Source organism: Cibotium barometz, chromosome 53, assembly GCF_041138505.1.
Source record: "Cibotium barometz isolate CiBa-2024 chromosome 53, ASM4113850v1, whole genome shotgun sequence".
NCBI classification, from domain to species: Eukaryota; Viridiplantae; Streptophyta; class Polypodiopsida; order Cyatheales; family Cibotiaceae; genus Cibotium; species Cibotium barometz.
The window spans coordinates 29,717,412-29,742,679 of record NC_141098.1 but is presented as its reverse complement, the minus strand read 5'-3'; the positions used below and the strand labels follow the sequence as shown (position 1 = coordinate 29,742,679).

Genomic DNA, 25,268 nt, shown 5'->3' with positions numbered 1-25,268 from the left:
GTTTGTTTTCAAGAGAATTAAATTTAAAACAATCTGGTGCACATGATGTTTTCCATGAATGGCAACTCTCCAGTGGCCGCTTCGAGCAAGGAGGTGACAACACATAATTTAATTAGCGCGCGTGTCTGTGTGTTTTTGGGCCATTAATCAGCACATTTGAGATCCTGTTCTTTTAATCGACTTTTTTCAGCCCATCGTGTACACGCGAAAACGCTTCAGGTCATCCGTTCTCAGTAATAATCCTTCAGAAAAAGGTACACCCTTCTGCAATAATGCAACCATGATTGCAAGCTTGGTTTGTTTTTTGAATTTTTGCTCTCTTTTTTGTTTTTTTGTTTTGTTTTTTTGCCTGGCTTTGTGTAGCTGAAAAGAGAAAACAAAAGCAACCCAAAAGCAAGAAAGCCACAGAAAACCAGCCATCAAAGGCCTTGACAGTTGTGAGAGGTGCAAATGGGCCCTGGAGACCGCCACCGTTGGGTATGCTACAAAATCCTGGCTTGGGCACCTTCAGGGTGGGTACATCAGGCTATGTGTACAAACATTGGAAGAACATCGTCTACCCCGAAGATGCATCCCCCAAGGAATGGTTCCATCTGTACACAAGGCTGTTTGACACCGTCGAGATCAACAACACGTTCTATCGCCTCCCATCCGTCGACGTCATGCATATGTGGAGATCCCAAGCTCCGACCGGGTTTTGTTATGCTTTGAAATTTAGCAGGTATGACATTGCATCAAGGCCCTCCAATTTTCAAGGTTTTTCTAGAAGCAATGATGTATTCTCACCATGTTGAGGATACGATAACATAAACTAAAAGCTTGCATGCAAAAATGTTTTGTGAAACCTGTTTTTAAGGGTAGTGCAATATGGTGTGGAAAGTGTGAAGTATAAAGTAGGTAAGGTGTAACCATTTGACCACCCAATTGGTCCAACCGTGCTTTCTCATTATGTATATACATTGGACTGGTGTCCATGGTAGTTGCATATACTGGGAATTGATGCCACTCATGTGATACTATGGACTTGACTTTCCGTTGGGACTTGTGCCAGTGTGTATATGCTCGGAAATGCCTCCATTGGATCTGATACCTCGTGTACTTGCCTTCAACACGTCTATTTTGGTATAGTCTCATGAACGGGGATTGTCTATATCAATGCTGCATTGCATAGCATCTTTATATGTGCTTGTCTGTAAATTGAATTTGCATGTTGTTTTCATGCTTTCTTGACCAATGTGCAGTTTAGGAAAAGGGGACACCCGCCTATGAACTGTGCGTGTGAAATTGTTTGCTAACATGGTTATGTGGCATGTGATAGGTGGTAAGTATTGGTCAAAACCTAGCCTTAGAAACTAGCATTAATTTATAAGTGAGTGTGTACACACTTTATTAAGTTTTGGGCGACCAAAACTCACATATATATGAGTAGCCCTGTGTTCGTATACACTAATGTCTCGAGGTGGACAAAGCTTAATGCCCACCGCCCAAACCTTATCTCCTTTGTTCACGAGAGCAACCAACCATGTGTCCATCACAGCTTACACTTCAACTCACTTTTCCTCTCTGCCTGACACCCAAGGTGGACATCTCATCATCTCTCTTTCTTCTCTCTCTAGAAGTTAGCGCCCTCCTTCATGAGGCTCCTTGGTTGTATTTTATGCACTTTCTCCTTCTTGACACCATATCCAAGCTTGCTAGTGTGCTTTTCAAGCTTCCAAGAGTGTTTCCGAGTGGTATTCACTCTCTTACACACTCCTAAATGCCCTTATATTTCTTATAATTTTTGGTCTTTCGGTTGAAAACCCTAATTTCAGCTTTTCTTTCTCAAGTTGAACTATAGGGAAGCTTTCACAAGGTTTCCTTCATCTACTTGAAGATTTTTGTCGTGAAGGATTGCGACAAGTTGAAGATTTCAACACTCAAGACGCTTCTATCGCAAATACTTTCGTTGTCATCGACTCTACTTGCAGTTGGTAAGCTTTAATGCTCAATTATGGAAGCAAGTAGCAGGAGGGAGAAGCAGGACTCCATGTTCACATACCTTGTGTTCTCTTGTCCTACGTGCTCTCTTGTAGATTATTTCTACCGTGTGTTGGTGGAACAATAGAGAGTAGATGGTAGGGAACATGGGCACTCGAGAGAGTAGTGTGAGTTGTAGATCTTCACCGACAACCATAATGTTTGTAATACTGTATTAATATGCATTGGTATGGAAATTTGTTCAGAAATGCTCATAACACTATGTGCTTCATTCTCCTAAGATCAATAAACATTATTTGAGGGAGGGACCGGCCGTTCTGGCTCATTGTGCGTCTTTTGTTAATTGAGCAAATTACATCTTGTATTGTGCTTGTTGTCCATTAAATCTTGGTGTATTTAAGTATATTGCTTAGCATTGTGTTCAGCCAAACATTCCATACCGACCGGTGGAATTACATTGGTATTAGAGCATACAGTTCTCTTTCACTTTCATTGTGAAAGACGAGCGCGAACACTAGCTATCTCTACACTTAGAATACTATGGACAACCGTACAGTGAATGTTGAAGATGCCAACACAAGAGGCGGAGACAATGAAATGCACGCTTCAATGCTTTACAGGAAGAACAAACTCATGTGGTAAAATGCGTTCCACCCTTACGACCGGAAGATCATCGCATTGATTTTGTGCCAGGTAGCTCGTGAGCTTATAGGCCAGCCTATCGTGTGAGTGCATCCCAAAGAGAGCAGATCATGAAGCAGGTAAATGAGCTTCTTGAGAAGGACTTGGTTCAGCCAAGCTCTTCCCTATATTGTTCACCCATCCTCTTGGTTTAAAAGAAGGATGGATCTTTTCATACGTGTATGGATTATAGAGCTTTGAATAAGCTCTCTGTTTAGAATCGATTATTCAATTCCACGCATAGACGACATCCTTGACAAGTTGGATGAATGGCATGCTTTAGCCGAATTGATCTTAAGAGTGGACTGTGGGTATCATCAAGTGCATGTGGTACCTGTGGATGCACATAAAACTGCTTTTAGGACAACATTTGGGCTTTTTGTGTAACATGCGGAAGCTTTGGAGAAGAATCGGTAACTTCAATGCTGAGAAATCAGCACTCTTTTCGCGATGGAATTAATGCACAAACTGAATGAAGATGTGCAGAAAAGAGAGAGAGAGAGAGAGAGAGAGAGAGAGAGAGAGAGAGAGGACACAGTATTGGGTCCCAAATACTCTCTGTAGGGCCCCCACCACGGATGGTATATTTGCTTTATTAGAATGATGTAAATCTGAAAGAAAATACAGAAATCCTTGACCTTTCTTGGCTGGGAATTCCCTGCCCTTGACCTGCAGTCCTTCACCCCTTTGCTTAGCACCTTCTTGGCTTGTCTAGCCTCTTTATACTTGAGCTCTTGGTGAGAAAATGAGATGAACTAATGGGATTGTGGGCTCTCCTATTTATACTACTCCACCTAGAGCAGTCGGTTTTGTCCCACGACTGATAATCAGCATTAAATGCTGGAAAAATCACATAAAATGCTGTGCATCATTCCAGATGGCTGGGCATCATGCGCCTGATTGTGGATGGGCTGGACATTGTTTTGCAAACAGTCAAGGGGCTGGACAGCCTGTATGGGCTGCCCCATACCTGCCCTACATGTCAAAATACGCAGCGGAAATGATAACCAAATCTGAGACCACAATAGCAAGTAGAGTGCAGAAAATAGAGAGCGCAAGAGAAGTAGAGAGATAGGCGTGTAACTCTTCTCTATACACAAGATCCCGAGGAAAAAACTGAATGAATACAATGTGGGACAATGGGGCCTATTTATATGGCCCCATCATGCAATCGGCCAGCGCGCCGCCAGCCCTCACGACTGGGCACATCCAGTCGGCTAGTAGCAAAAAACTCCACGACACCTTTTGATCAGGTCGGCCAGCTCCATGTGTACAAGAGTGCAGTCGGCCAGCATCAGAAGCTCCTGCCAGCCTGTGGTGGCAGCCACCCACACCATGGAAAAATGGGGAAAAAATACGGGGAGTGAGGAAAAATGATAAAACACCTATACAGGGCGGGCACACCCACAACAGAGGCCCTGGTGTCTGATAAAGACAGGAGATGACTTCTAACACCCCCTCTCAGGTCTTGGCTATGAAATCAACCCAAGGGAGCTGGAGTGCCGCCTGAGCGTAGCCTAAGGTAGAGACTTCGTGAAGAGGTCCGCCGCATTGTCCTCCGTCGAACAATAAAGTAGCAAGATGTCACCAGCCAAGATCTTCTCATGTACAAAGTGATACTGTATCTCTATGTGCTTGGTCTGCCGGGCATGGAAGACCGGGTTCCAGCAATAGCTATACAACTCTGGTTATCACACTGGATGATTGTGGGCTCCTTCTGTGGAAACCCAATCTCACCTAGCAGCCTCCGCAACCACACAACCTCGCAAGTAGCACCACAAGTAGCCCGGTGCTCTGCCTCTATCGAAGATAGGGCAATAGTTGGCTGCCTCTTATTGCTTCAAGAAACTGCTCCTGAGCCGAGGGTAAAACTGTAACTTGAAGTAGATCTCCTCGTGTCTGGATCTCCTCCCCAATCTGAGTCACTCGAACCTTGGAGTCTGACTCCATCCCCTCCTGTGTAAAAGAGTCCTAGATCCTTCGTACTCTGCAAATACCGCAAGATCCTCAATCCTGCGTCCCAATGAGACTTCAATGGCGTCTGCATAAAAGAGCTCAACAGCCCCACGGAGAAGCTCAAGTCCAATCTGGTGTTCAGCAACCAGATCAATGAACCAACCAACTTCCGATATTGCGAGGCATCAACTGACTCACAAGGATCATTAACGGTTAACTTTGTGTTTGGGTCCATTGGCGAAGTAATAGGCTTGCAGTTCTCCATCTTAAAGGCCTCAAGCAACTCATGAACATACCGCTGCTGAGAGACAAAAAACCCCCTCTGGGTTTGCCAGATCTCCAATCCCAAAAAGAAGTGGAGTAAGCCTAAGTCAGTCATCTCAAACTCCTTTGACAAGGCAGCGTCACGCCAATGTTCTCTACATGACTGCCGGTGAGAATGAGATCATCCACATAAAGGATGATAATCGTAACCATGTCGCGTTCGCGAAAGAGATACTGGTTAGGATCTGCAACCGATCTCTGAAATCTAGTCCGAACAAAGAAGGAATCAATCTTTTGATTCCAAGCCCTGGGAGCCTGCTTAAGACCATACAAGGCCTTACGTAACCTGTAAACCATCCCTTCTGATGCTGGAACAACAAAGCCTGGAGGCTGCTCAACATACACCTCCTCCTGCAGGTCACCATTAAGGAACGCAGATTTTACATCCATTTGATACACGGGCCACCTCTGAGAAGAAGCAAGGGCAAGAACGGTCCGAATCGTGGTCATCCGTGCTGTTGGTGTAAAGGTATCCTCGTAGTCGATGCCTGGCCGCTGAGCATAACCTTTAGCCACAAGTCTGGCTTTGTGTTTGTCCACCGACCCATCTGACGCATATTTGGTCTTAAAGACCCATTTGACACCAATGACTGACCGTTTCGACGGCCTTGGTACCAACTCCCATGTGTTGTTCTTCTCGATGGCATCAAGTTCCACCTGCATGGCTTTCCTCCAAGTATCCTGGCTTTCCTCCAAGTATCCTGTGAGAGGGCTTCCTTTACGGAAGTGGGCTCCTTGTCCCGCATAATGCGAGACATCAGAGCATAGTTTACCTGAAGAAACTCCGCTATATTGCTTTTGTCTCGGACTCTGTGTGATCTTCGAGGGCCGTCCTCTGTGGTCCACACGTGACTCCCGAAGGGTGTCCAACAATCACCTGGGTACTCGAACAGATCGAGGAGCCTCCGACTGCTGCGGGGGCTCCACTCCAGCTGCGGGCTCAACCTCTGAACTGACTGAGGTTGATCAACTGGAGCAATGGTCGGGGAATCATCATCAGACTCCTCTAGATCTCCAAGAAGTGGCGGCTCCTCGACCGTGGATACTGGAACATGCTCATCAAAGACCACATCCCGACTGACAACAATCTCGTTCCTGTCTGGATCATACAATCTGTATCTCTTGGAAAGAGAATTATACCCCACAAATATAAGCTTGCGGGACTTGGAGTCAAGCTTCCCCCTCTGCTTCTTCGGAATATGTACATACGCATCACTCCCAAAACACGGAAATGTGAGACATAAGGTTTCCTGCCAAAGTATGCCTCAAACGGAGTCATATTAGGTACTGAAGTCGTTGGAGACCGGTTGAGGGTATGGACAGCCATTGCCACAGCCTCTCCCCAAAGTGGACGAGGAAGATCACGATGCTCGAGCATGGTCTTCGCCATCTCCACCACAGTCCTGTTTTTGCGTTCTACAACTCCATTCTCTGAAGGCGACCCTGTATTGGCCAGGTCCCTCTTGATGCCATGATCTGCACAAAATCTGAGAAATACAGTCGAGGAGAATTCACCCCCTTTGTTAGCCCTGAGAGTCTTTACCTGCAATCCATACTCTTTTTCCACCATCACGTGCCAATCCTTGAACCGTGCAAAAGCTTGGTCCTTCTGTGAAAGAAAGTAGACCCATGTGAATCTGGTACAGTCATCAACAAGCAGCATAAAATAGAGAGATTCTCCCAATGATGGTGTCTGCTGAGGTCCACACAAGTCAGTGTGAATCAACTCCAATGGTTTCGAAGCCCGCTTGGAAGCCTGCTTCTCGGAAAGGATTCCCTGTGCTGCTTACCACGTATGCAAGAACTGCAACGTCCTTGCCTACTACCAACATGTGGCAAGCCAACCACCATCTGGTCTCGGAAAGCTCGCCGCAGTGCATCCACATTTAAGTGGCTAAAACGAAAGTGCCACAGATCTCCGACCTGAGAATCTGTCAACGAGGAGAGTGCAGAGAGCTTGTAGATACCATTCTCCACACCGCCTTCCCAAACAACGTGGCCAGTCTCACGGTCCCGTAGAGCAACTGAATGCTCCTCAAATTCCACCCGAAAGCCAGTCTTGCATACTTCATGCACTGACAGAAGATGAAAACCAAGAGTAGGGACGTAAAGAACACGGGAAGCATGCTTGCCCCCCTTGCCGTCGGGAATAATCTCCATCTGGCCCTCACTGCGTATCGGAATAGTGGAGTTGTCGCCAATGAAAATGTGACCTGACTGCCATTTTAGATCCAAAAAGAAGTCACGGGTCGGAGTCATGTGTCTGGAAGCACCACTGTCAAGAATCCATTCCCGGGTATCCTTCGCGGTGAAGCCAACTGCCTCCTTGCTCGAAGACGATGAAGCATCGGAGTCCATCATCTCTAAGTGCACAAATGCAGGAGTCTTTACAGCTGAGGTTGAAGAATCAGCACTCTTCCCAGTCCGCTTAGGACACTTCCTCCAATAGTGGCCTTTCTTGGCACAATCATTGCAGGATCGTTCGGCCTTCAGCTTCTCTCGTTCTGTGTCGGGCTTCTTCTCAGAAGACTTCTCCGGTGAAGCCTTCCCTTTGCCCTTGTTGTTATTCCGGTCTTGTTTCCGTCCAACTAACGGTCAACTGGGAACGTGGGGAGAGTCGGGATCTTCACATGCTTCTTAGCCATCTCTAACAAATGTGCCATCGCGGGGATGTAACTGAAAAGGGTGGGTGAGTGGGGAAAAAAAACTCTAAACCTGCAAGTGGCTGTTCTAGCACCTTAGCCCGCCTTCCTCTTGCAACTTCTCTTCCCGAACAGTCCAAACAGTCCACCAATCAGCAACGTAACTATCCCCCTCTTGCTCAGAAAACTCCCAAGATCTTTCAAGAGCCTAGGGCTCTGATACCATGTCAAAATATGCAGCGGAAATGATAACCGAATTTGAGACCACAAGAGCAAGTAGAGTGCAGAAAATAGACAGCACAAGAGAACTAGAGAGATAGGCGTGTAACTCTTCTCTATACACAAGATCCCGAGGAAAAAACTGAATGAATACAATGTGGGGCGATGGGGCATCATGCAGTTGGCCAGCGCTAGCATGCGCCGCCAGCCCTCACGACCAGCAGCAAAAAACTCCACAACACCTTTTGATCAGGTCGGCCACACGTGTACAAGAGTGCAGTCGGCCAGCATCAGAAGCTCCTGCCAGCTTGTGGCAGCCACCCACACCATGGAAAAATGGGGAAAAAATACGGGGAATGAGGAAAAATGATAAAACACCTATACAGGGCGGGCACACCCACCACAGCAGAGGCCATGGTGTCTGATAAAGACAGGAGATGACTTCTAACACTACAGCCATACAAAGACTGTATCTCCTGAGTGTTTGCCCTTAGCCTGCCCCTAGGGCTGTCCTACGGCCCCTCCATGGCTGGTGGGTTCAGCCAGGGCCTTCCTGGCCCTCATGGGGATGGTTTCACACTATCCCCATGCCCACACAAAGACCCGGGGTAGCCCTATGGGCTGGCCCCTTGTCTAAAAGCAAACCCTAACTAACTACTCAGTGATCTGGCATCCGGTACCATACCAGATACACAGAATCACTGACATCATTCCAGAGGTGTCACATGCACTCTGCACTCAGTGCATGGTGACAAGATGGCTCATCATCAGCAGCGCAACAGTTGTACAGTATTACACACTTGTGTAGGAATTCGTGGCCAAGCAAAGTTCCTTGCTGTTCGTGGTGGCATGTTGTTTCAAGGAAACAGGTTGGTGGATGCTCTCACCGAGGTGATTCCAGTATTCGCGGTGTTGGAGGGTCCATGGTTGCATCTTCATCGGCTTATCTTCTTCTGACTCTTGCACACTATGAGTTGCAGAGGGGGTGTTAGAATTGTGTATCTCAGTGTTTTGGGGCTTTACTATTTATCTGGGATTTTACTGGATTTTCTCCTATTTATTTGTCCAGGTCCAGTCGGCCAGCCCTAGAGGCAGTCAGCCAGTTTCCTCCTACACTATATAAGGAGCTCCCCATTGTTCACTCAATCATCCATTTCCCTTGCACATAGTTCAACACTCAGTTGGGCCATTGCCATTGTAAAGCTTTACTGCCTCAATCATCCATTTCCCTTGCACATAGTTCAACACTCAGTTGCTGGCCATTGCCATGCAGCCATTGTAAAGCTTTATTGCTGTTATAAAGGTGATCTTGTCCAACTCTCTCAATCTCCTTTGCACTCTCTCATATGTTTACTATTTATGCTTCCGCCTGTGCTATCTCCTTAAGTCCCAACATGGTTAGAGGATGGCTGGCCATCTGTAGAGGGTGGAGCAATTGAAAGAGGCTCCAAAGCCTCATCTGCCTCTGCAATAGCCTCTTGCAAATCTTGCAAGGCAATCAAGCGCTCCTCATCTTTTTATTTGTTAAGCATATCCAATGTGATCTCCATTCTCTCATAGCCTCTTTCTTTGATCTTGGAGATGAGCCTCAAATTTGTGTGTATGAAAACAAGCTTCTCCGTATGAGAAGGAAGAAGCCTGTTTCTTCTCTTAGTACGAATGAGAGAAAATGTGCTCCAATTTCTTTCACATGGGGAGGCACATGTGCCTTGTGAAAGCACCCTAAGTGCAAGAGCTTGTAATTTGGGTGTGTAAGCCCCAAATGTCTCCCACCATTTCACAACCTCTTGCATTCTTTTCTCATCTTTTGCAATGGGACGAGCAAATGTGCCGCTTTCTCGCTTATACTTGTGCAGCTCATCAATGAGATCTCCTTGCAAGGCTAAATCACCTTTGATATATTTTTCCAACAATGTCATCCATCCATCATGTACCTCTGAGTCACTATCTTGCTCTTTTCCTTTCCATATAGGGTGCAAGATATAGCCCACAACATGCAATGGTGTGTGCATCATTCCCCATCTACCAATGCATAGATCTTCGATCTCTTTCATCTTATTGGCCTCAATGCCTTGCATGTTTTGCACTTGCTCTACTATACGATCTGGAAGCTCATACATGAGACGCATGGTGGTCCTTCCCTATCAGCCAAGCAGAGAATCTTCAAAATGGGAGTGCATATCTTGACAATAGTTCTTGCCTCTTGCCAAAAAGATGCAGAGAACACAATATCTGACACCTCAATTGCTTGAGAGGTCTTTGATGCCTTCATTTTTACAAATTTATCATCAATCATCAGCTTGCGCACACCCTGCATACATCTCTCATCCAAGAGAGTAACTAGCATAATAAAAAAGTATGCAAACCGAGTTGCAAAAGGCTTCACCAAGTCCTTGCTGAGTTTTCTAAACAATGCCAACACTGTGGACTTCCCAGTTGCTTGGTTTAGCACTTTCGCAACCCAAGAAATTTTGCCAATGTCCTCAAACAAGAGGTCCAAGCAATGGCATGCACATCTAGTGTAGAAAATGGTCGGCCACTCCTGTTCAACCAATTGTCCAGCCCGAACGCAATTTGATGTGTTATCCATGTATATCCCTGCACAACATTTGTTGGGCCAACCACAATGATAATCTGCTTTAAATGTTGGAAAATAAACTCCCCAGACTTGAACTCCCTAGATGTGTCCACAAATTTCAAGCATACAGTGCCATGAATGGAGCATGCAAGAAAATTTATGATAGGCCTGCGCCTAGTGTCTGACCATTCATTAGAAACAATGGTGCATCCATTTTTTTTCCATTTCTTGCGCACACCCATGATCTCATGATCAATGCATTTGACCTCATCCACTAACTCAGTGGTGCGCAAGCAATGGTAAGATTGAGGCACATAAGAAGGACCGGCATCTCCAATTGCCTTCACCATCTCCAAAAAGTAAGGACTCCTCACTTTCCAATGGGGAATGTCCTCTGCATAAAAGAATCTGCACACTGCAGTGGTTGCTTGCTTTTGTGCTTGTACATTCCATGCATTTAGACATCTTTGTTTTCTTACATGATGACCCAACATTTGCACTACCGCTGACTTGTGTACTTTCCTATGTGTCCATTGATGCGGACCTTGCACCTTGAGATACATCTCCACCCAAATCATCCACCAAAGCATCAACAAAAGCCTCTTAGCCATGAACACTGCTATGACTGCCTCATGCAATCTCCTGCAAACATCTTTAACCTCTTTTGATACATTTGTGCAAGGGCCCACACCATGGCCAACCAAGCCCAACATGTGCCTGAATGCGTAGCTTCCTCCATCCCATTGATGAGGGCAATAATTGCATTTACAGGTGAACTGCCCTTTCCCAAGGGCCTTCACTTGGTTCACGTATTGCCACTCCGGACGCTTGGATCGGCCCATTTGTAAAAAGGGCGATTTAGACATAACTTCGTTAGAGGTTGAAGAGGCTAACATTGTGTAACATGACTACTATGCGGAAGCGTGCTTAATGATGATTAATGCAAAGCAATAAAGATTAACGCTAATCACATGCTCATGACATAGAGTAGAGAGAAGGAGAAGAGAGAGACTCTTTATCTAACCTACTTCTACTATATATTACTGAATGAATGAGTAATTACAATGATTGTCATAGATTCAATGTAGATTTGGACTATGAATGCTATGAATGAACTTATGCTTACTGTTCTCCACTGTGCGTTAAAGGAAAACGCTGATTTGGAGATGTACTTGGTTGATCCAAACTGTTAGACTGCATGTCCTTGGTCTTGGCTCTGCAATCTCTGTCTCTGAATGATTATGAATGATCCATGACTTGCCTTTATATAGGAAAGTGATAGCAAGTCATAATCAGGTCGGTTTTCACTTTTCAGGCCATAAAAAGTCATAAAAAATGTCATAAAATGTGTTCATATTGTGCCCATAATATGTCCCAACCATTGGTACATGTCTTGGGCACCTCCGGGCACCTATAGGTTCACCAAATTGGCTCCAAACTGCCCATATATGATCTCTAACTTTGCCCTTAAGGCGGCTGTAAGGAATAGTCATGTCTACGTGGCACCAGATTAACGTGTGCACGTGACACATTGGACAGAAAATTGAACATTCGACAAACTTCAGTGACGAGTGTTGACTCTTGAAGTATGTACTATGAAGAGGGCTCAGGGGGAAGGCAGTGGGCGCTAGGCACACGCAATGCCAAATGGTTCTTGATTATGCATGCCAAAAAGGGTATACAAGGACTGTTTTGGAACATAGTGCACACCAGTCTGCTTGCTTTTATACATGAATGATGTAGCTCGTAAGACACTCTGTTGAAAACTTGAAGATGCCCATTGCCCAAAACCTATGACTGCCTTGGAACAATTATAACTTATAACCACAGTTTGTTAGTCATTAAGATTCTCGAGTCTCATGAGAGGGGGAACTTGGAAGGGGGGGCGTAGGCAGAAAACGCAGGGGGTGTAGGCTGGTTGCTGTAAAGGGGGCGTAGGCAGAAAGCCTAAGGGGGGCGCAGGCAGAAAAACTTAAAAAGGCAGAAAGCCTAAGGGGGGCGCAGGCAGAAAAACTTAAAAAGGCACGCTAGCGGCTGCAGGGCGGCGGGCCTAGGCTAGCCGGCGGCCAGTGAGTTGTGACACGTGACACTGTACACACTGCACAGTCGTGACTCGTGGCCCGTGGGGAAAAAAAGGCTAAAAGCTAGTAGTACTTACTCGGCTCAGGAGTCAGCTTTGAACGTCGAGTTTTCTTTGCTTGGGGGCCTCAACACAGTCGCGTACAGCCGCGTAGCAACACCACGGAAAGCCACGCACACGGCATGTCAAATCGGCACGCCACCAAAAGTTTTTCAAAAACCCCAATTTCAAGGGCACCGCACGGTTCACCATTCCGTACGCTGGCAGACATGGGCGTGGGCGGACGTCCGGAATTCGACGCGGACGCATGTGAAAAAACTATGCTCATGTGTTATAATCACCCCGGAATGCATGAGATACATTTTCAGCATAGTGTTCATCACTTGCATGGGTTCCATGGTGTACATCTTTGACAACTTGTTCTCCACGGGCTTGCCTTGTTGCGTGTACATTCTCTCCACTACCTGTATGGCATAATGTTTAAAAGCACTAACAGTTAGTGTATGCAAGACAGGATTGTCTTCCACACAGAAAGGAGGAAGATCCTAGGCTCTGATACCATTGTAATTTCCTAAAAAAGGGTTGAGCACAATCTTGACACACACTTAAACTAATAATACTATTAAACAAGATGAAATGGCACAAAACCAAATAAGATAGCAATGTTGACATTTAAATGACAGTACAATAGGGCTGGAAAAGGCCGACCCCTCTTGTAATATGATTGATTATCAAGGATTCCTCAAGATACAAGCTTCATGGGCATCACATGCCAGATTTTCAATGACATTCATGCAATGAATGTCATTGGAAACATTCATGCAAAATGTTTTCATTGCATGAAAGTATTTTGCAAACATACTTTGTCGAAGTCAAGTGCTGATTCCACAGCTTTTATCGTGAAGAACCTCACTCCCCAATCCCGAGTGTCTTACCATAAGGAGTTATGCTCGACTGGCGTCCATACAGAAGCATGTGTGTGTCAAGTTGAGAAATAGGAGACCTTAATGATCAAGCACGCAGATGTAGAGTAGGCTAAGAGAACTTGAAGTTGTTCTGCCTGCTGAATTTTGAAAAAAGAAATCAGATTTTGGTCAAATTGTTAGCAATAGAAATGCTCAAAAGCATTCTAGTAGGTACATATCCAAGAGCTAGCAGCTGAAAGGGCTGGACAGCTGTGTAGACTCATTTGTCGGCTGATCCAAGAGATAGAGAAGCAAGAAGCCATGCCAAAAGTATGTGTTTGGACTGGTTATGCTTAAAATTGTCTTCCTTCACCTCCTCATGAAAAAGGTGCCTATCACCGTGAGCAACCCTTGCTTCCCCTTGGGCCTTGGTCTTGCTTCTTCTCCTTCCCCCCTTCTCTCTTTGTCCTTCTCTTCTCTTCTCCTTTTCCTTTTCTTCTCGTTTCCTTCCTTCCCTTCCCTTCTCCATCTCTTCTTTTCCTTCGAAGTTCCATCCTCTCCCCCAAGTCCCATCACTCTAAAATTTTCAACAGTTCTGGGTCTCCCTATTTTAAAATTTCCTTAATTTCCACAATGCCTCGTTGAAATCCCAATGCATATGGAATTTGGATTCGAAGTTTATGGTTTAAAGTTTTTAAGTTTCAAGCTTTTAAATGCATGAATCATTATGTTTTTCTGTCATCCATATGCAATGTGCATTGTATATAACGGTCTCTAAATGCTCTAATTATATTAAAAAAATAATTAATATTTTGATATCTCGAAATGTATTGGTTTTTTTAAGTTCTGGGTGAAATGTATTGAAACAAAACCCCACATACCTCGAAACTAAAAAACCTCAAAATGTTGCTTGTGACTATGCCTCCCACAGTTAGAGTTCGCATGTAATAGTTGTAAGCGTTCGGCCATTGGTTTCATGTCAAATCCCCACCGGATCTCCTCGTGGAACGCTCCTGGTATAAGACTCGAAACCTGCAAACAAACAAACAACATGGGGGTGCAGGCCTGACTCACCTCCTAACCATGGCAGCCGTGGGCAAGCCCACAGTCTTGGTTGTCCCCACCGAGCCACGAGCTGAGCTAACTAGGTTTACGTACCGATCAATCTCCGCCTGGCAACGTCCCATACCGCCACGAAGCTACCCTCGCGGGCCTCGAGATTGCTGCTGGCCTCGACTGCATAAAGCAGGTGTACGTCTTTACTAGATTCAGGCTCCAGACCATAGAGTTCTCACAAATCATGCGAGACTCTATATGACTAACGACTAACCTTGGCCACCCTTTTATAGGCTCTTGGCCGGTCATCGGGCGTCCACACTTGGGCGCCCGCCCGTTAGTCTATCTCTAACTCAGCTCGCCAATCAGCCTGCCTAGCTCCAAGCTTTCCCAAACCTCGAAGCTAGTCTTGTGTGCGTGTAGCACACGGTAGATACACACTGTGCACATGACATACTCCCCTTCCTCTAAGAGCTCACTCCTGAGCTCACTAAAAAGCCAGGGTAATCTCTCTGAGGAGTAGTCAATGTCTCCCATGTAACGTCCTCCTCAACACGATCCTTCCACTTGATCTTGTATTCCGTGATAAGCGTATTATGCAATCTTCTTTCACGAAATCCAAGAATCTTTTCAGGTTCGTGCGGAACAAATGTCATGTCCTCGACATCTAAAGTCTTGAGAATCCTACTGTAAGAGGTGATCTAGGTTGAAAACCATACATAAGCATGAAAGGACTAAAACCTGTACTCGTATGCTTAGTAGTGTTATATGCAAATTCTAGCATAGGAAGATAATCCTCCCATGAACTCTGTCTTTTGGATACATATGCTCGAAGCATATCCTCCAAAATCTGATTCACTCTTTCAGTCTGGCCATCAGATTGAGGATGATCTGAGGAACTCAAATTCAAAGTTGTTTCCAACTTCTCAAAAACAAGTTTCCAAAAATCACTCGTAAACTTAGAGTCCCTATCACTGACTATGTCCTGCGGTAACCCGTACAGTCTAAACAATTGCTCGATAAACTGCCGTGCTAATTGCGTAGCTGTAATAGTCTTTCGGGTCGGTAAAAATCTAGCCATTTTTGTCAAGCGATCTACCACAACCCAAATAGAATCGTGGCCTTGATGTGTTCTTGGCAATCCGGTAATAAAATCCATGGAAATACTTTCCCATTTATTGCCTGGGATTTGCAAAGGATGCAACAACCCAGCATGTCTAAAGCGTTCAACTTTATTTGCCTGACAAATTTGACACTTGAGAACATAATCTTCTACATACCCTTTCATCTTTGGCCAATAAAAAGTGTGTTTCACTAACGAGAGCGTCCTGTGTACCCCAAGGTGTCCAGCAGAAGGGGTGTCGTGACACTCCTTAAGAATCTTGGACCTAATGTCCGGGATCTGTTGTACACAAATTTTGTCATTACGGAATAGTAAACCATTCCGAATCATCCACTGGCCTCCTGCAGCCTGAATGGTAGACTGCTCAGTCATTGAGTCTTGGTCAATCAATGAGCTCCCGTCTTGGATCTTCTGCCAAAATGGACCAAAATAACTATCAGTCTTGCAAAGCCCTCTCAATGACTGAAAGAAGTCAGAAGAAATCTCGGTGAATGACAAAGTATTCACCTCTCTAATTCGACTAAGCGTATCTGCAACACTATTCATGGACCCTTTTCTATAACGAATCTCAAAATCAAAATCTGGCATTAATTCAGCCCAACAAGCTTTCCTTCCTCTCAAATCATCCGCATCACACACATACTTGATTGACTGATGATCAATCAATACCACAAACTTGGAGCCATATAACTAATGTCTCCAAACCTTGAGAGCATGAATCACAGCATAAAGCTCCTTCTCAAGGGTTGGCCAACGAGATTCAGTGTCGTCTAGCTTTTTACTTTCAAAAGCAACCAGTCTACCATCTTGAAATAGAGTAGCCCCGATGGCATAGTCATTGGCATCAGTTTCAAGAACATAAGGCCGACTAGGATCGGGTAATGCTAAGATAGGTGCTTCCTTGACTTTATCTGTAACATGTGGAAGCTATGGGGTCTTCTTTCAGCCCTAAACACTACTGGAAAGATGCAAAACGCAGATATGGAGAGAGAGTAGAGAGAGAGATATGCTGGAAATTCAGTATATTAATATGGTACAAAAAGGTACCTCCACTACAGCCATAGGCTGCCTTAAACAAAAGGTGGTAAACACCCAAAATCTTGTCCTACTCTAGGAACCTAAGGACCCAATCCCTAGAGGATTGAATGGTTAGAACTATGAGCACACTTTGCTATTTATAGTCTCTTAACTTTAATGGAGAGCTAGCCGACTGTTGTCGGCCAGCTGATTGGACATAAAATCATATAAATGATGCGCATGTAGCTGCCCCTTTTCTGATTCAGCCGACAGTCCCTTCTGGTCTCAGCCGACAGCTCTTCTTCTGTTTCTAGTACAGCCGACAGGGATCCAAGTCCATTCTCCAGTCCAACAGTGCTCCTTGTGCTCCAAGTCCTAGCTCTATCTGGTTCATACTCTTTATTTGGCTGCCTCTTCTGGACCAACACCTGAGAATGTCCATGGCATCTTTCATGCACATGACATCCCCCTCTGCTAAACTTGATGACGGGATTCCAACCTGTTCTTGGATGACTGTCATCATCCCAATCTTTTTCCGAAGTCCCTCTGTCATCCATCCATCCCTGGCAACCCTTTTCTCTGAAAGCCCGGCCCGTTCTCCAAAACCACAATGTCTCTGAATAAGATCTATGCATCTGTTTCATCTACTCCACAATCCATTCCTGCCCTGACTTTGAACACTCAATCCATTCCTGCCTTGTCTTGGTCTTCATTCCTGAGAAATGAGTCTGGCACTCTCACATCACCCCTTGGAGGATAAACCTCCCTTGGGACCGTTGCCCGAGAACCTATCTGGCTCACAGGACTGCCATCTCCTCTGGCTCTGTGGAACACCACCAACAAACCACTTGGGATCTCTTCCCGATTCTGTGTTCCTTGCCTTGGGCTTCGTATCTTTGTACTTTCCTGTACCTTGGACCTGTACACCATCGTATGGGACCGAATCAGTGTTTAGCTTTGCTGAGCGTGATGCTCTGATACCAATGTAACACGCGGAAGCTCTGGGGTCTTCTTTCAGCCCTAAACACTACTTGAAACATGCTGATGCAAAACGCAGATATGGAGAGAGAGTAGAGAGAGAGATATGCTGGAAATTTAGTATATTAATATGGTACAAAAAGGTACCTCTACTACAGCCATAGGATGGCATCTTTCATGCACATGACATTATCTTTCAAAAGTCTGAAGGCCATATCCAAATCGTTATTCCAAGTGATAGGCTGATTTGACTTACGTCCACGACCTTTCAATAAGTCGGTCATCGGTAGTATGAGCTGAGAGTACTCCTGCACAGATTTCCGAAGAAAAACAACAAAACCGAGAAAAGAACGAAGTTGTTTCACTGTTCGCAGTATAGGCCAGTCCAGAACCTTCTGAACTCGGTCATAGTCAATGCTCAATCCATCTCTAGTGATCTTGTGTCCCAAGTAAATGATGTCTATCATAAAAAACTCACATTTACTTAATTGAGCATATAGTTGATTCTGTCTTAAAATAGATAAGACAATCGTAAGGTGTCTAACATGATCCTCAACAAGAGTACGACTGTATATCAAAATATCATCCAGGAACACCACCACAAATTTTCCCAAATGTTCACGAAAAAGATCGTTCATCATTTGCTGGAAAGTGGCTGGAGCATTGGTTAACCCAAAAGGTAATACGAGAAACTCGTAATGGCCATACCTAGTCCAAAAGGCGGTTCTTTTGACATGCCTTTCATGAATACGTATCTGGTGATAGCCAGTACGTAAATCTATCTTCGTGAAATATTTCGCTCCTGCTAACGGGTCAATCAGGTCATCTGATCTAGGGAGAGGATAACGGTTCTTAATTGTCAGCTTGTTCAATCTCTTGTAATCTATACACATTCTCCAGGTGTTGTCCTTCTTTCTCCTAAGCAACACAAGTGCACCCCAAGGTGATTTACTTGGACGGATCTGGCCCATCCTCAAATAATCTTTGAGTTGTTTAACCAACTTATCTTCCTCAGCTTGGCTCATCCGTAAGGTGGAATACTGACAGGATGAGCATCAGGGATCAAGTCAATACGATGATATACGGCCTGTTCAGGTGGTAAACCCGATGGCAGTTCCTTAGAAAATACATCTTGAAACGAATCAAGTATCTTCTGTAATTCTTTGCTTTCAAACACACTTAATTCATTGACATCCATGGAAGGTATGAGAAAGGAAGAAAGTGGAATCAATACACAATGGAAAGCAGTATACAAAGAAGAATCCATTATATTTCCAAAATCAAATGTATTTACAATAGGTCCTTGTTGAGAGGGATGAATACAATCACCTAAAATACTATACTGGGTGTTCCTATGCTGAAAAGAAAAAATATGACTAGACCAATCTATCTGGACTTGAAGAGTCTTAAACCACTCAATTCCTAATAACAAGTCTACATGTTCTAGGTGCATAATATAGCATTCCAGAGTATCTTTGTAGTCCTGAATCCGGATGGGTAGCATCTCCACCTTTCGATCCCATACTTGTCTTCCCGTAGGTAGGCGTACCTCATAGGTATGATCACTGGGTGTCGTATCAAGACTCAATTTCTGTCAAATCCCCACCAGATCTCCTCGTGGAACGCTCGTGGTACGAGACTCGAAACCTGCAAACAAACAAACAAACAACATGGGAGTGCAGGCCTGACTCACCTCCCAACCATGACAGCCGTGGGCAAGCCCACAGTCTTGGCTGTCCCCACCGAGCCACGAGCTGAGCTAACTAGGTTGACGTACCGACCAATCTCCACCTCGCGACGTCCCATACCGCCACGAAGCTACCCTCGCGGGCCACGAGATTGCTGCCGGCCTCGGCTGCATAAAGCAGGTGCACGTCTGCACTAGATCCAGGCTCCAGACCATAGAGCTCTCACAAATCACGTGAGACTCTATATGACTAATGACTTAGCCATAGGTGTAGAGAACTTTCTTTTATGCTTGTTCTCGTGCTCGGTAACGGGTTTCGACTTGGAAGAGACCATTGTATCATCATAGATACAAGCTGAATGAATGGCCTCGTCCAATGTTTTGCATTTGTTATTTTGAACGTGTAAACGGTCTGAGTATGGTAAACTAGCTACGAAAAACCCCAAAAGAGTAGTGGGATCCATCTTTGTAGCTTTCATTTGCAAGTCCCTAAACTTTTGGAGATAGACCTCATAAGTGAGGTGCTGCGAGGTCATGGTCAAAGCTGTAAACCAGGCAACAACATCATAATCATCCTCTTTCTTGAGGAATTCCTTCTTGAAGACGTCTTCGAATTGTACCCAAGTTGTTGGCTTAGGGTTGAGTTCCTTCCACCAAAGCAAAGCTTTGCGTGAGAGGAAACCTGCTGCTAACTAGATCTTTTTTCCATCATCGTATGGATGAAACTGAAAATGGACTTGCTACTTATGTAGCCAAGTGTCTACGATCTCCTTTGTATGCTGCTTTTGCTCGTCCCCGAACGGTTCCGGAGTAATATTGGGGCCCCAAGGTATCCATACCCGAAAGAGTAGAGAGGGTAGTGGTCAAGAGAGAGGAGGAGTTCTGCAAAGCTTGCATCTGGGCGGCGATTGTGCCTGACGTTCCGAAGAAGAAGCTTCGAGAGCAACTTTGAACTCTTGGAAATCTGATTTTGACACATAATCGTCAAAAAGATCGGCATCGGTATCTTCCGTAGCCCGCAAGCCTTCGTGTTCGACAAGGGGCTTCAACCCCGATTCTTGGGTCGACATCGTGAAGAGGGCAAGTGGAGAGAAAATTCGATCTTTGCACAAGAAAAGTGCGAGGGAACTTGAGAGCTTGAAAACTTGAGAGATGTGTGGCAAGAAGCCCACTTAAGGGGTTTTATATAACTGTCCCCAAAAGCTACTTGAGCTTTTGCTTTTGTGTTAAAAAAATAAAAATAAAAAATAATAATTATATATATATATATATATATATATATATATATATATATATATATGGATATATATATTCTACTTTCTTTAAAAAAAAAACCTTTAAACCTTAGAGGGGGGTCTTTAAACTTTAAAAAAAAGTTTAATAAAAAAATAAAAATAAAAAACGCCTCATATCGGCGAAGGCTTTCTTGGATTTTTTTTTCTTCCCTCTTGGATTTAGCGCTGCTGGCTGGATGCTGCCGTCGCCACCTTGCTGCCGTTGCTACCGTGCTGTCGTCGCCTGCTTTTCTGCCTGTGCCTGCGCCTGCCTACCTGTGTAAGCGTGGCCTGGGCGCCAACCAGCATGGCCTGGGCATGGTCGCCTGCCTACGCTAGCCTGGCCTACCTTCAGCTTAAACACCTGCACCTGTAGTACGCGACCAGCAGCACACCCGACCAGCATCCGACTGCGCATACAACAGTCGGTGTCCTTTTCTCTCTCTCTCTCTCTCTCTCTCTCTCGTGCAACCAAAAGCAAACGTGCTTTTTTTTCTGTTTTCTCTCAACAGTTCATGCGACTGCACAAACACGAATCTTCAGCCTTCTTCTTGCAAAGCAAAACAACCCTACCATCTACCTACACCCTCATCACGGGTTTCTTTGATGAAAAAGCACATACTAACTGAAAAAACAACAGCATGCATAGAAAAAACAGCAAGCTTCTCGAACTCATACCTTTTCTTCGACCTCATCTTCTCTACTTACCGACTTGCTCGTTCACGAGGCATGCTCTGATACCACTGTCAAATCCCCACTGGATCTCCTCATGGAACGCTCCTGGTACGAGACTCGAAACCTGCAAACAAACAAACAACATGGGGGTGTAGGCCTGACTCACCTCCCAACCATGACAGCCGTGGGCAAGCCCACAGTCTTGGCTGTCCCCACCGAGCCAGGAGCTGAGCTAACTAGGTTGACGTACCGACCAATCTCCACCTCGCGACGTCCCATACTGCCACGAAGCTACCCTCGCGGGCCTCGAGATTGCTGCCGGCCTCGGCTGCATAAAGCAGGTGCACGTCTGCACTAGATCCAGGCTCCAGACCATAGAGCTCTCACAAATCACGCGAGACTCTATATGACTAATGACTAACCTTGGCCACCCTTTTATAGGCTCTTGGCCGGTCATCGGGCGTCCACACTTGGGCGTGTGCCCGTTAGTCTATCCCTAACTCAGCTCGCCAATCAGCCTGCCTAGCTCCAAGCTTCCAAGCTAGTCTTGTGTGCGTGTAGCACACGGTAGATACACACTGTGCACATGACATTTCAGCTCATTTATGCTCATGTAAGGCTATCAGCCAAAGACACTCATTGCAGTGGACTAAGAGGGATTAAGTTGCAATTTGTCATGGATTTCTTGCAAGATATGTTGAAAATTGCGAAAGAAAGAGTAAAGAGTGGTGAAGATCGAGCCCAATATTACGCTAACTAGAGACCTCCTATGGAAGGGTATGCGGATTTATTTAATAGTCCCAAAGGACCCTTAAGATGATGAGGGCTAGTTAGCATCACAAATTATCTTCTAGGTGTTGTGGTCCATTCGAGTTCACAAAGAAGATTAGTGATGTGGCCTATTGGCATGAATCAAGATTCATCGAGTATTTCATGTCTGATGTTTAAAAGAACGTTGATGAGATTGTAACGATGGAGGAGATTCCTAACCTCGAGTACATGACTAGGTATGTTATGGTTCTAGATCAGCATGCTAGACCGTCTGAGAGTATTTGATCAAGTGGAAGAGACGGGGAGGCTCCTAGTGGTTGAGTACTTTAGGTACGATGCGGTATGGTACCACGAGTATGTAAAGTACCCATCAAGATAAGTACTTTAAGTATGTTCACTTTTTACCCAAAAAATTCATAAATAATAAAAAATATAAACAATTGTAGGAAATCGGGTAAAGTTGGGAAATTGGGACAATTGGGGCAAGGATTGATTGGGAAAATTGGGTCAAAACAACACCATACGGTTTCTCCCATAAGTGCTTCGGAGATGTTATCCGTATGTGTACTAAAAGTATGGAAGGCACTGAAGGGATTCAACGGATGAGTACGCATACTGAATGCAACTATGGTGAGGCTAGTGTGCAAAGTCTTAAGAGAGCCACTCGGATTCATTGTTGTGAGGACATCAATAGTTCTTAAGGGAAGAAATATGTTACATCCCGAATCCTAGGGTGTTTAACAACAGGTTTGAACTTCAGGTTAGGTGACCCAATGTCATGTGCACACACATGTACATGCTTATCTTAGAGGCTAACCCTAAGGAGGTAACAAGATAAAGAAGAAAAGATCAGAACAGAACCAGATTTTTGAAGCATATACTATGGAGCGTCTTGTGGAAGGACACGGAATATTCCTGTTGGCTGCAGCATTTATGAGGATTTATTTGTCCAGGAGCTGGCCAACCAGTCCATGAGTTGTTCTCAAGGCTATATAAGGCTTATGTGCTTATTGTTTCATTCACCTCTTGGGTGTGGGTCTAGACATAGGACTAGATTTAGGGTATTCTACCTTTTCCAGAAGGCAGCCCATGGCTGCAAGGGATTATGTACCTTACATGTGCACACACATGTACATGCTCATCTCAGAGGCTAACCCTAAGGAGGTAACAAGATAAAGAAGAAAAGATCAGAACAGAACCAAATTTTTGGAGCATATACTGTGGAGCATCTTGTGGAAGGACATGGAATATTCCTATTGGCTGCAGCATTATGAGGATTTATTTGTCTAGGAGCTGGCTGACCAGCAGTCGGCCAGTCCATGAGTTGTTCTCAAGCCTATAGAAGGCTTATGTGCTCATTGTTTCATTCTTTCACTCCCTCTAGGGTGTGGGTCTAGACATAGGACTAGATTTAGGGAATTCTACCTTTTCCAGAAGGCAGCCCATGGCTGCAAGGGATTATGTACCTTTTTGTACCATATGATATACTGAATTTCCAGCTATCTCTCTCTCTCTACTCTCCCTCTGTTTGCGTTTTTGCATCAGCATGTTCTAGATGGTGTTTAGGGCTGAAAGAAGCATCTCGGATCTTCCACATGTAACACCCAAGGTGCAGTGATTAGGTATCCATGGGGCGGTCTAGTGGTTATTAGATACATAGGGCTTTTCATGGCTTCTGCTCTATAGGCGGCCTATATAAGTCAATTAGAGGCATAGGGCTATTCATGGCTTTTGCTCTATAGGAGGCCTATACAAGTCAATTATGGACACAGTTCTTGAGAGAGCGTATCTTGGTCCTAGACTCATAGCCTAGCAGACACTACTCTGTGCGGCGATACTTTGGAGGGGTGTGTCCTGGTAATATGGGACACCATGGCTTACTGCACACATGTGAGCCATGCCTATAGACCCCTCAAGACCTCCAGCTCCGGGGTGAGCTTGTAGGACTCTATAGTTGGTTGGAACCTCACACCAAAATGAACAAAGAAATAAAGATTTGCCAAATTTTCAATGAACGAGGTCCAACAGATGTAAAGCAGGAAATAGCCCTATGCCTCTAATAACCACCAAACCTCCCCATAGATGCCTAATCATTGCACTTTGGGTAACTTAACATAAAGTTAGGACACCCTAGGATAACAGTCAATGACAACGAACTGCCACCAAATCATACGAAACCAAAGCCTTTTCTGATCAATAGCAACAAAGTTGTGGACTCACCCAAGGATTATTGAATTTGTTGCTGTGGCCATTCAGTTAAAAAAGATGTACTTCATATCTTAGTTGGTACAAAAATGGAGTTGCTTGTTTAGGTTATATCTAATGAGCTTTTTTTTCGAACTGTATTCGCATGTGCAACGAAGATTTTTATCATCTTAATCTGTTTGTCTGCAATCCCTTCGCTGCTTACTGGCATGTCACTCAGCAAACAGATCAACCTTGCTTTTAAAGTGCAAGCTTCTAGTGGCTGTAAAATAGTAATGTTTTTTGGGAAAATAGTGGTGTTCCACTGTAGTTTTTATTTTTAAAAAAAGTCTATAGCCCTATTGGAAAAGTCAATATGTGGAATCTATATAGGTTTGGGACTCATATGAAACGACTGAAGGATCCAGAAGGGCCAATCTCTCTTTTCCTTGAGCGCATCATACGGCTAGGACAAGATTTTGTTGGTCCAATCCTTGTCCAGGTAATAAGCATCAAATGAAGCCATAAGAACTATCTATTCAAAGTTCTGCTATGAGATTGCCATGTTTACATCTACAGTGTATTGATGTCAATGTTTACATCTACAGTGTATTGATGTGCTTTATTTTTAATGATGTCAATGTTTCTGACACATTACCTAAAAACATTTATTTATTTATTTATTTGTGTTTGGATCCTAATATTTGCTCTCTTTCTGCTCTCTTTTTGTGTCGATAGCTTCCTCCAAACTTCAACTTGAATGTGGAGCGGTTGAGGGAGTTTTTGGAGAAGATCCCGCGACAATATCGCTGGGCAATTGAGTTCCGAGACTCCAGATGGTTGTGTGATGAAATTTATTCACTTCTTCGAGAGTATAACGTGTCACTCTGTATCCATGATCACAAAGACATCACTTCTACCCACCCGAAGGTGCCACTTCTCCTTAAAAAGATTTGTTTTATACTACCACTTATGCTTTGATATCTCCATTTATTGGAGACAATTGAATCTGTTTGTACATGTTTTTTAGGTTTTCACTACAAATTGGGTCTATGTTCGCTTTCATGGCTATGATTACCACAATTGCTATGGGCACAAACAACTACAGACTTACGCTGTATGGATAAGGGACCAATTA

General features: G+C 44.6%; 1 protein-coding gene and 1 pseudogene across 1 annotated transcript in view; one reads left to right on the top strand and one right to left on the bottom strand.

Moving 5' to 3' along the window:
• The window catches only part of LOC147608510 (uncharacterized), a 25,836-nt gene continuing 568 nt past the window's right edge, over positions 1-25,268 (top strand). Inside the window, exons 1-6 of the mRNA XM_086789337.1 lie at positions 1-93; positions 191-254; positions 364-721; positions 24,524-24,632; positions 24,869-25,060; positions 25,161-25,268. The exon at positions 25,161-25,268 is cut by the window's right edge and continues 568 nt beyond it. Coding sequence (XP_086645463.1) covers positions 43-93; positions 191-254; positions 364-721; positions 24,524-24,632; positions 24,869-25,060; positions 25,161-25,268 — 882 coding nt within the window. The 5' untranslated portion in view covers positions 1-42. The remainder of the gene's footprint in view (positions 94-190; positions 255-363; positions 722-24,523; positions 24,633-24,868; positions 25,061-25,160) is intronic.
• LOC147608511 (uncharacterized) lies at positions 8,769-11,222 on the bottom strand (annotated as a pseudogene).